The sequence below is a fragment of the Lytechinus pictus genome, unplaced genomic scaffold, assembly GCF_037042905.1.
Source record: "Lytechinus pictus isolate F3 Inbred unplaced genomic scaffold, Lp3.0 scaffold_20, whole genome shotgun sequence".
Classification (NCBI taxonomy): domain Eukaryota; kingdom Metazoa; phylum Echinodermata; class Echinoidea; order Temnopleuroida; family Toxopneustidae; genus Lytechinus; species Lytechinus pictus.
In genome coordinates this window covers 2,777,100-2,790,047 of record NW_026974141.1, presented here as the reverse complement: position 1 = coordinate 2,790,047, position 12,948 = coordinate 2,777,100, and the positions used below count along the sequence as shown (strand labels likewise).

General features: G+C 36.4%; 1 protein-coding gene across 1 annotated transcript in view; it reads right to left on the bottom strand.

Moving 5' to 3' along the window:
- LOC129283416 (protein phosphatase 1 regulatory subunit 12A-like) overlaps positions 1-12,948 on the bottom strand; it is a 91,335-nt gene that overhangs the window by 21,000 nt on the left and 57,387 nt on the right. The window contains exons 10-11 of the mRNA XM_064114721.1: positions 9,265-9,459; positions 2,453-2,692 (exon numbers count right to left, since the gene is read on the bottom strand). Of these exons, the coding sequence (XP_063970791.1) occupies positions 2,453-2,692; positions 9,265-9,459 (435 nt within the window). The remainder of the gene's footprint in view (positions 1-2,452; positions 2,693-9,264; positions 9,460-12,948) is intronic.

The following is a 12,948-nucleotide window of genomic DNA, read 5'->3' as shown; positions in this document are numbered from 1 at the left end:
GCAGAGAGGAGTGACAGTAGAGAGGGAGAGAGATAGATAAAGAAACAGAATACAAAGGGACAAAGGAAGACAATGAGACAGAGAAAGGGACAGATGACAAATAAAGAGAAAGGGGGATAAGGATAAGGAAGAGAAAGGGACAGGAGATAATGATAGAGAAAGGGACAGAAAGCAAAAATGGGGGAGAGGAAAGAAGACAAAACAAGAGAAAGGGGCAGAAGAAACAAAGAAAAAGAAGCAAATAAAAAGAATAAAGGGGAATGAAAGACAAGAGAATAAATTAATAATCAATAAATTGCAATACCATTCAGGGGGTTGGCCGTAACACAAAACTTAGCAATGATCGTAGAACATTTTTCTTCAATTGATTGCATAGACTACAATGTACAAGCAAACGTGAAAATAAAGCGAACGATTAATCGCTAATCTTTGTGTTACGGGACCCAGGTCACTTAACAACAAACAATTAATATAAACATGACTCAGTCACTCTGTTACTGCAATATCTCAAAATCTTAAGAAATACTATTAATATAATAAATTATTGAAATAGCACACATTAATATATGAAATAACATTGTGATTCAACAGACAGGATTACAGAAACACAGATAAAAGAGTATCAGCAATACAAACTTGATTGAGATAAGTAGGAAATTTGGAAGTAATTTATGAGGAATGTACACATTACAGAATAACCGTACAAAAATACACAATTTTCATGTTGCTGTTAAACATTGCTGTAAAAATCTTTATATTGCAATAATCAATCGTTAGGGAATTTTCAGGATGAAATTCAGAAAATAGTGTAAGAGAATCAAGTACTTTGGTGTGGGGTGGAAGGGGCAATCAATTTGGGGGTTGAGGTTGGAATTAAGTGCAAGGAAGGAAGGAGATTGGGCCTGGGCGATTTCAATTCATTATGTAATGACAGGTCCAATCTTGGTGACAAGTAGCCTTTTACAAAGTTTTTTTTTATTCTGAAATCAATGAAAATAGGAAGACACATACTGCGGGAGGCTTAGTTTCTGGCTTTGATGCACTGGGCCAACTTTCAGCCTGGGAAATTGAATTTCATTCTATCATTACGAGTGCAACCTTTGAATTTGCAAATAAATTTAATACATTTATTTATGTATGTATTTATTTATTTTATTTTATTTTATTTTTTTAGGGGGGTTAAAGAGAAAAGGAAAGACATATTGCCAGAGGCTTAGTTTCTGGCTTTGAGGTTGGTATTTGGGGGCATGGAAGCGGACTGGGCAAACTTATCAGCCTGGGTTTCAGTCTTCTTGGGATTTCTGGGACCATACTGAAATTGGGTGAATTTACTTCATCGAGGAATGACAGGTCCAATCTTTGATGTTAAAACATTTTAAGGGTGAAAATAAAGAGAATAGGAAAAGACATATGGCTAGAAGCTTTGATTCTGGCTTTGAGGTTAGTATTTGGGGGCATGGAAGCAGATCTGGCTAACTTATCAGCCTGGGTTTCGGTCTTCTTGGAGTTCTGGGACCATACTGAAATTGGGTGAATTTACTTCATCAAGGAATTACAGGTCCAATCTTTGATGTTAAAACATTTTAAGGGTGATATTCAAGAGAATAGGAAAAGACCTATGGCTAGTAGCTTTGATTCTGGCTTTGAAGTTAGTATTTGGGGGCAGGGAAGCAGATCTGGCTAACTTATCAGCCTGGGTTTCAGTCTTCTTGGAGTTCTGGGACCATACTGAAATTGGGTGAATTTACTTCATCAAGGAATTACAGGTCCAATCTTTGATGTTAAAACATTTTAAGGGTGATATTCAAGAGAATAGGAAAAGACCTATGGCTAGAAGCTTTGATTCTGGCTTTGAAGTTAGTATTTGGGGGCATGGAAGCAGATCTGGCTAACTTATCAGCCTGGGTTTCAGTCTTCTTGGAGTTCTGGGACCATACTGAAATTGGGTGAATTTACTTCATCGAGGAATTACAGGTCCAATCTTTGATGTTAAAACATTTTAAGGGTGATATTCAAGAGAATAGGAAAAGACCTATGGCTAGAAGCTTTGATTCTGGCTTTGAAGTTAGTATTTGGGGGCGTGGAAGCAGATCTGGCTAACTTATCAGCCTGGGTTTCAGTCTTCTTGGAGTTCTGGGACCATCCTGAAATTGGGTGAATTTATTTCATTGTGAAATTACGGCTCAAGATCTTAAGATTTATAAGAAAAAATCTAAGGTTGAAATGAAAGAGAAAATGACGACATACTGCTGGAGGCTTAGTTTCTGGCTTTGAGGTTGATATTCGGGGCGTGGAAGCGGATCGGGCCAACTTATCAGCCTGGGTTTCAGTCTTCTTGGAGTTCTGGGACAATACTGAACTTGGGTGATTTTATTGTGAAATTACGGCTCAAGATCTTAAGATTTATAAGAAAAAATTTAAGGTTGAAATTAAAAAGAAAATGGCGACATACTGCTGGAGGCTTAGTTTCTGGCTTTGAGGTTGGTATTCGGGGCGTGGAAGCGGACCGGGCCAACTTATCAGCCTGGGTTTCGGTCTTCTTGGGTTCCGGGACCGTGCTGGAACTGGTGGTCTTCCTGAGACCCGTCCTCCAGGCTGGAACTTCTTCTTCTTGTTTCTTCTCCTGCTTGGGAGGGGGCAGCTTGACCTGCGCTTGCTGAGGGGCTAAGGGTTTGGGTGAAAAACTAGGCATCTACGGGGTGTGAATGGAGAGAGAGGGAGAGAGAGAGAGTGAGTGGGAAAGATGGTGGGAGGAGAAAGAGTAGAAGAGAGAGAGATGTAGAAAGAGGAAAAGATGGGGGCGAGATGAAACAGATGGGATAGAGAGACACAAAGAAAAGGGAGGTAAGGGGGAGAAGGATAAAAAGATGGAGGAAGAGAAAGGGATAAAAGTAATAGAGAGATAAAGATGAAGAGAAGAGAGAAAGCGGAGGAAGAATAAAAGGAGGGGGAATTGATAAAGAACGGGTAGAGAAACGGGAACAAAACAAAGTTATGTTAATTATTAACTTAACAAACAAAAAGAGTAAATATAATTTCACCCTTTTCAGCCTGGCTTACAGGAAATTAAGATGATTTCATGTTGCTCCAAATTTTACCATTTCTTAATACCAATACGTAAAAATACTACGAAATTCCTCTCAAAGTTATCTTTGTAACCTACCAAAATACACACCCTGTCTGCAATATGCAATATCATTTCAGGCAGCCACTTGTTTACTTTAAATGTGAAAGAAGAACATGAATTATGCAGTTGAGGCCAAAAGTTTACATACACCCATGGAATTCAGTGAAGTATGTACGCTTACCAAACATAGTAAATTTACTATATCTTCAGAAATATAAATACTACCATGACGAATTTGGTATCAAATGAAAGAGCATATTAAGTTCTTTCACATGATTGGGATGCCATTGGGATTAAGTATATTTCAGGTGGAATTTTCTTTGAAGAAAAAAAGTAATATTCGTGCCAAATGTATTCTATTGTTTGTTATTATATTTTCAAACATTGCTTCATAGAAATATATAAATGTCAAATCTTTGATTTATATTACATTTTCTATCACTGAACACAAAAGTGTAATCTGAAATGTTCCCGTTGAGAAGTATCTAGCATAAATATGAAATGTTTTCGTCAAGTTCTTATTTTTAATTTGTCTAAAATATGACGATTTTTGGGGAAAAATAAGACCTAAATATTTTCCAGCTCCTGATGACAAAGCAATGTGATGAAGGGGGATGACATACTCATTTGTTTGATATCAAATTCGTCATGATAGCACAAATATTTTATAAGATACAGTTAATTTTATGATGTTTGACAAGTGTCAACTCTTCTTTGAATTTCCTGGGTATAATGTAAACTTCTGGCCTCAACTGTATCTCTTCAGATTGCAACATGCTACTATGTGCTGAGTAACTGTGCAATCTATTATACTCTAGTCTGATCTTCAAGACCCAACTTTAATCAAAGATGTCAGAGACAATGGATCTGGTAGTCATAGCAGATAAAGTTGTGCTCAAACACAACCCCAAAAGTTCATTCACAAATCCAAAATGCAGGCTTGTGATTGGTCGGAAAATCACGTCGCATTTGATTTTTGAAGTTGCGTTTAATGGCAATTCTTTTTGCAACAGGCCCTTGATACGTCTGTAGGCCAGGCTCAAACTGGGATATTAATTAACAAAGTCAATGAAGACAAGCAAACTGTAAGTAGAAACTGTCTCCAAACTGGATTCTGAGTCAGATCAAATTTTAGAGGAGGAAAACTCTGTAAATATGGACAATGGAGGAAAAAAACACCAAATCACTGCAAGTTTGTTCCTTAAATTGGCAATTTAAGAGCAAAGCCCTAATTTGCTCCCTGCAGAAAAACCACTATTTCCATAGAGATGAGGTACTGTGGCAACATTATACCTGCAATGAAAAGAGAATATTGGAATGGATGATGATTTAGCTTGAGGCGACTCCAAGAAGTGTGAAAACTACATAGAACACTAGGACCTGCAGTTTCACATCCTATCAGAGGGAAGGGGTAGTTAAGCTGCAGCCTGAGGAACTATTGAATTTTATATGTGTTTGAACCCAGGAGATAAGCTCAGGTCTAACCACCTAGCCATTTTTTTTAACTTGTGGTGAAAAATTCCGTTCTAAACTTTGCTGAAAGCTAGAGCTTCATTTCTTAGACCACAAGTCGACAGTGACACATCTAGGAAAATCAAAGCTTGGTTATATTTTATTGGTGCTTTAGCCCTTTGTGCTCCCCCAACTGCAAAGTGGCGTAAGGAGGCAAATGCCTCAACAAGTCTTTACCACTGAATCTTACGTAAACAGTTCATTTGGGTGTCTAAACTGCAATGCTATTGGATCGTAAAAGACACAAGTTAAAATTTGAAAACAAAATGCTCTTATTTAATTCTTGATCTTATTTTCTGTTGTCAGGAGTGTTTTGATTTTGGGCAGGCATGGTGCCGTAAGATCCCATATTCATAATAATAATATCATTACTATAACTAAGTAAGTAGCTGAAAAGCAATCTTTTTATCATATTATCACCGATTTTGATTCACAGTTCAAAATCAGTGATATTATGACACTGCTTAATTGCAAAGGCCATTGTAACCATTTGATCAGTCTTAATACTTCACACTTTAATAATGCAAATTCACAACTAAAAAAAATATCAGAAATTGCTAAGTATGCCTTAAAACTAGAAACCTTAGGTGGCCTGTAATAAAGACATCATTATTACATACTATGCTTTAGCTTAATACTATCAATACAAAGCACTTGAATATATTATTTATTTTTATGAAAATCCTGGAAATATTTCCTAAACAATTTCAAAACCATTTTACATTTTATTTTGCGATCTATGCTGTCTTTATCTTGTCTATGACTGCTGTCTTGACGTTCATCACTTTTGCAAAACATCGTTAAGCTTAACTTCTCAAAGCCAAATTATATTAAATTTTAGAAAGAAATTTACTGTTATCTCACTTCTATTCCACAAGAAGGAAAAAAATGTTATAAAGTATTTAAGAAAAATAAAATGCGTAGGAGCCAAAAGAATGCAGACATTATTTTGCAAAAGTGAAAATTCATATCACATCTACGAAATTAAAATTTGCAGTTGCAAATACCATTTTCATTTTGTAGAAATATGATACTGTTAGTGCCATTTTGAAGCAGCAAACTACCAAATGTAATTTTAGAGACGAGAAATATCTTTCATCCGAACTTTGTAGAAGCAAAGATATATATTCTACAGTAATGACAGGCCATTCCTTTCCATAGAACTAAAATAATATTTGTTTGTTTACAGCTACCACTGATAAATTCTACAAGCAATATCCCATTGTGTTCAATGGATCCTGAAGACACTGTTAGGATTGAAACAAAATTATGTGCGAAGGTGTTGATTAATCTGATGAATAAAAATAAGATTAAAACTTTCAAGTCAGGTCGGCTATAAGAGGGTGGTGCAATCAATATCAATCCAACTATCAAAAGCAAAAAAAAAGAGGAAATAATAGCATGCACAACTCATGGTATAACCAAACTACACCACTTCACAGTAGAGTCAATGTTATTACGTTATGGTTCATGCCTACAGAGAGAACCAATGGGGAGAAGAGAGCAAGAGAGGTTGCCGTTACATAATAGAAAGAGAAAGAGAGAGTCGGCACAAAGCCACTGACATGACAAAGACACAGGAACTCAACAACTCGACAATAAACGACTTCAAAGGATTTCATAGACGGACGAGGACGAGATTATCGCACAACGATTACAGAGGATTCCACAAACTATAGTAGGGGAACAAGAAATCGAGAGGAACAGTCCGGAACTGTCGACCAGAACAGTTGATGGTGGGATATCTTGGGCTTCCATGTTTAAAAACTCCTAGTGAGTAAGGTGTGCTCATATAACAATAGCCTGTATCTAAAGTGGCCATCTCACCTGAACGACTTAGACAGCTTATGCTGATGGTCCTATGGCAAGCTGTTTATCATTTAAGCCTTATTTCTTTATACTTCTGATGGTCCTAAGGCATGCCGTTTATCATTTAAGCCTTATTTTTTTATATTCCTCGCTATCAAGAATCCACTTCTTGACATCAAGAAATTATTTTGTGTCATTATTTTGTCAACAAATTGAAATCTCGATATAAAGATCGAGGATCAAAATGATAAAATGGCTTGTCATAAATGGCGGAATACGCTTGCTGAACGCCCAAGAGCGATAGCCCCTTTATGAAATACCAATCTCAAATACAGACTTCAACTTTTTTTTATCCTAATAGCATGTATCACTAACCACATATTGACTTTAACATACAATGTGAGCACAACTTGGGTGATTCACTACAGCTAAAATCCATTTTATGGGAAAAAAATCAATTTTGTGAGAGATAATTGGTATATAGCTTCTGAAAATTGATTTTAGTTTAAAGCAAATCATCCACTGGCCTCTCTACAGCCATTTTTGTTTGCATCTTAAAATACACGATTGGAAGTTGGTTGGTTGGTCACGACAAATGAAACTTATAGCTTCAATTAATTAGCATTTCCCCTACAGGCGGCCGTACAGCGAGTCGAAAACAGCCGTTTTAACATTTTCTGTACCAGCTACATACAGGTAGTTTGATTAAAAATGAATACGGCTGTTTTCGACTCGCCGTATGGCCGCCATAGGGGAAATGTGACTGCAGCATAAGGCATCACACGTTAAAGTCTTTCAACCAAGTACAACTATTTCTATCGAGAAATCTACTTCCGTGGTGGTATGTGAGATAAGGTGTTGAATCAAGTGTAAATATCAACACCAGTGAAGTGCTGTTTAGTGGTAATCCTACTTCAGCACTGAACACCTCTCAATCATAGATTGGTATTAAATTCACAACCTCTCTCTCTACTACATGAGTAAAAACACCAGATGTTGGTAGTCAACACTTTAACACCTTCTAAAATCAATATCAACACCTCTTAAGTGACTTTGTGTAATCCTATCACACAGCTTTTTGCAAGTACATTTCCATCTAAAAGTGCTTCTATTACCTATCATGTACAGTTTGTGAAAATCAAATATTAGACAAATAATCAAGAGCTGTGAGAATTGCTAATTCACTTCATACAAACAATCCAATCATTTCTTCATAGGGGAAAACCCCTAAAATCTACGGAGGGAATTCCCCTCTAATCTAGCTATACAAATCTATGTGTAGATATTATTTTTTTCTCACCAAACCCTAATTAAGCCCTACATTTGAAGCCTGTAGCTACTTGTTTTGCGTTTTTTGTTCAGAAGTTAATGAAGTACTAGTCCACCTTCTATAAAATTGACTTTAAATTAAAAGCACAAAGTTATGATAAGAGTCAGAGAAATTTTGGCAAATGGGAAAAATGTAAAAAGAAGTATGAAGGTTATATACGAGCCGTTATCAATCTAACATAATCTAGCAAATGGGTTTTAAAAGCCTCATTAGCACAGAATCTTAATTGGAATTAACTCAAAATTTTACAAGTTCATTTATAAATTTTCTGCTTTATTAATGTCAATGTAACACCAGAGTGGACTTTCACAAAAATTTAACCCAGGGGTGTTGCAAGCAACCTAACTGCAATTGATTCAAATTTTTAATTTAAAAAATGATTGCAAATCTTCATTTATGAATTTGCTTTCGATGGGTCGACAGTAAGCATTATCAAATCATTTTAAATTTTCTGTTTCAGGAAAAGACTAGCAATCAATCCTAAATTTGTGATCAATGACAAGGCTTGAGATTAATCACAAGAGCCTAAAATTCACTTGTAATTGATAGCATGTCTCTTGCAAGTGCCCCCTTTAGAATCGTCATTAGCCCCCAATTATTTGTGTAGCGCATCACTCATGCATGTTTGTACTGTAGTTTCAGCTAGTAGCGTATTAGGTGGGTTCTGTGATCTGTCAGCTGCTGCTGAAATTTAGCTGTGCCTAGCTAACCCGTTAGGGCTGGTACGATCATTAGAAGAGAAGTGAAGGGGGAAAGAACAAATAAAACGAATGAATCTTACTTTCTTCCAATGCTTTGATGAAAAAAAAGAAGAAATGGAAAAAAAAAGGTCAAAGAAAAAGAATGAAGTTAAATGAATTCATGTAAAACAGAATTTCCCAACCACCCCCTATCCGGTTACAACCAAATATCAAATTTAAAGGTAAAGAGCCATGGATCCCTAGAATAGTGCCATCTTAAGTCCTAAAGCACTTCAACTGTAATTGATTCCTACCCAGAATGCAGCATTTCATCATGTAGTCTTATAATTCATGCCCTCTGAAATGACAAATTTCCCACATTTTCATTCAAATTGAAAGTATCTCATCCACTCAGAGAAATCCATGCAAAAGTGCTCAACATCTGGAAAAGTACCTCCTCACTTGCAGGTCTTTTCAGGAATGCCCCAAGTTATTAAATTCATTTTAACACCAGCAAAATACCAACGCCCAATTGCATAAAAGTTACTATTACTGTATCTGTGCAGTCCATAGGTCACTTTCATGGAATCCTTGGTTTTGAATTGTTGTTGACCAGTGTTACCATTGAAGTTACCATTGGATGGAAAAGTTACATTTGGTAACTTTTATGCAAATTGGCAAATACATTTATCCTGATCGGTGATGCATGACTAATTTTATCTTTTGCTGGCATCAACTCATAAAAATACCCTTAGAAATTAACCCCCAAAAACCTATCAAGCTACAAATTAACAAGTTTTTTTTACTTCTTTTTTCGATGGAGCGGAAGGCTGAGGAGTGATCGTCGGGCGGCCGAGTCTACTGTTGACTTCGAGCGGCCTTCGGACCGGGGTCGGGTTCTTGTCGCTGTTCTTCTCTTCCTCGCTCTCTTCTTCAGAGCTCTCCTCCTCGCTTTCACTTTCCTCCTCGCTGGAACTCGATGATTCCATCGTCTTCTTGACCTGCTGGAAAAAAAAAATCAAAGTGCAGAGAGATGACGGTTTGGTTAGTAGAAGAAGTGATATTTAATATCGGTTAGAGGAGATAACTTGCTAAGGTTTGAATAAGAAGAGGCCACTATAAGCAAGACCAGGGCTCCGTAACACAAAGGTTTGTAATCAATCGCTAAATTTATAGCAATGACCAATCAAGATCATCGTTGCATGCGCACTCTCTTTAAAATACTGACCGGGAGCCAATCAGTGCGGCTCTTTCATATTTGCAATTCATCGCAAACCTTTGTGTTACGGAGCCCTGGGCCCTGTCTTACAAAGAGTTCGATTGATTCGATCATCGCAACTATAAAAAGCCAGCAACATCAAAATCTAAAATGCATGTTTGTTCAAAACATTTTCTCGATATGCTCAATGACATGCACTCATCCTTTTCTCGTAAATTCAGTGTGCTTCTTTTTGTTTACAAAGGACATTGTGCAAATTTCCTACAGAAAAATTATGACGTTGATGGATTTCCATATACTTGAGATTAAACGGATCAATCGTATCTGTTTGTAAGACGGAGCCCAGGGGAGCGTTTCACCATCATTTGTCATCCAACGATTTGTCACTTTCCTTGGTTTTAATTGGCTAAGAAGCAAAGTTTCCATGGTAACTGTCAGATTATGAGATAAACATATCCAGGAGCCCATTCCACGAAGAACTCATGATTATTGTAATTTTACCATTACGGTAACTTCCATGGTAACAGGGCTAATCAGCAAATCAAAATCAAGCTTTTCAAGGTAGTTACTATAATGGCAAAGTTATTACAATAGTTATAATTCTTTGATATGAAACGCTCCATGTATACCACTGGTTCTCAAATACACCTGTATGGGACCAGTTGCACAAAACTTTTGCTATCAAAAACTCTGGCAAATAAAATTAAGCCATTGGTCGTAATACATTGTAAAACTCCAGAAGATGGCAAAAAAAAATGCCAGTTTTTCTTTCATGCAACAGGCCCATAGCCATACACTGTAGATAGAAAAGTTACTTCAGTTCCCCAAGTAAAAATCACCGTGATAATCATTCCACGTCGGACATTCTAATTCTTGGTATGATTAACATTTATGAATTACAGTATTCTCACAAGAAACAAGTCAATTAAATAATAGGTCAAATGTGGTGGCAAGTAATGCCCCCATACTCATTCTATCTGTCTTTATTTGAAAGATCTTTGGAACATGGATTTCTGGACGGGTTTTCCCCGCTCATCGTTGCCTCTTTTATTGCATGAATAGGAATGACCCTTTCTGTTTTCTCCCTGTGACGATCTCTCTATCTCTCTGTAAATCACTATCTAAATCTTTCTCCCCTCCCATCTTCTCTGCTCTCACTCAAATGAGGAAAAGGTTATAACTTTCATAAAACAGAAAAAAAGAGGTACAGTGAATATACGATGCTCTGCATAAAACTGACAATATACTACAGACTACAAACTTTTTAGTATCATAATAATACATAATCCGATTAAAAGTTAAGTCACAGAGCTGAAAAGGTGTACTTTAATAAAAGAGTGTATGACACAACAATTTCCTTTTTTTGTGACACCATTTATATCGAGCCCTATTTGTGACTTAACCACCTATTGCACATGTAATGTAATGTAAATGTAATTATTCAAAATAATTTTAAAGATTCTAAATGTCTCGATTGGTAATATCATAAACATGTACAGTACAGTACCAAAAAGATATTTTTTTTCCATAGAACAGGTGAGAAATAACTCATTTCTTATTTTAAACTTTCAGTAAATTAGACGTGTATCTTTTATAAGAAGACAGTCAAATCCAGGGGCCGTTTCATAAAGCTGTTCGTATAAAAGTTAAGAGTGACTTTAAGAACTGGGCGTTGTGGCGTGCGCCTGTAATCCAAGCTATGCGGGGAAGTTACAAATTGATGCAGAGGTTTGAGCCCTGGTCACGTCTTTTGGATGGTGACGTTAAAGGTCGGTCCCAGACGTAAATAATCATATCTGATTGATACACGTCTGACAAAACTCAAATACACACACAAGAACGACTGGTGATCCTTTCTTGTGGCAAATGATATTCACCATTAAATGTTCATTGGTGATTAGCGCGTAAGAAAGGATCACCGGTCGTTCTTAAAGTCGCTCTTAACTTACGAACAGCTTAATGAAACACCCACCTAATCAATACTATGGCTAGGAAACAGACAACTATCATCTTTTTTAATTCACAAAAAAAAAAAATAATTTGCTCCTATGGAAAACAATAGAAAATGAATTTCTTAATGGTTGCTTTCTAAATGGAGGCAAAACCTTTGATCGATGAAGTGGCCCCTGTAACCTAGAGATCTGCAATCAATCACTTAATAATTGCAATGGCCAATCAAGGTCAGTGTTGCTTGTGCATCTATTTCAAAATGCTGACAAGGAACCAATCAAACTCATTCTTTCATATTTGCATCCATTACTAACTGCTATGTTACCTAGCCCTGACCAATGGAATATGCATGATAATAACTTTCCATATTTGTTAATAGGTCAATATACCAATAGTACTTTCTTAACCAAGCTCTTCATTGAGTATAGTTCTAATTTCTATTTTAATACGGTATTTTGTGAGAGAAAAAGAACAATCCTGATTTCTTATTCTTTTCATTTTCTTCTTTTATTAAAGGATTTTAACAGAGTAATTTCCCAATAATAAACAATCAGTCATGATAGTTTTTTTTTTCAATGTTATCTATGTTCTTTCTTCATCCTTTACATCTACATATACCTGTAGATCAAACTTACATCAGTAGGCGGAATGCCCATCTCTCTCTCTCTCTCTCTTCTCACTTACAGTGTAAGAATTGGTTGATCAACCTCGAGACACTTTCAACCAGGCCAATTTACACAGTGATGGCAAAAGGTAAAAAAAAACCTATTCCCTTCTTTAACTCTTTATTAAAATAAATCAAGGGGGTGTTTCACAAAGATTTAAGTATGACTTAGGTCACACTTAAATGCTGACGCGTACATGATATGCAACGCGCAATCTTAGTGATCAATACGCAGTAGTGCGCGTCCTCTTGGCATGATCTGGCCAATACTGTCATGTCTTTTATACCGCGTGCAACTAGACATTTAAGTGCAACTCTAAGTCATACTTAAATCTTTGTGAAACACCCCCTGGTCATCTTAACAGATTTCAAATGAAGGGGGTTCGACAAAAAATAATAATAGGAAATTCTCCTGTATGACACTTTCCTTCATTTATTATTTTCTCACTTGGTGAACAAGAAACCAATCTTTTTTAAACAAGATACAAGCCATTTTCAAGCCATGGTGAGATAGACATGCACAATCCAGCCAATTGAGAACAACACGCTAGGCCAAAAGAGTGCAATAAAACAAAGTGAACGAGGGAAGAAAAGAAAATACCAATAAAATCACGATTTCATACCCATTCCTGGCTAAAAAAAATAAATGGATTAAAG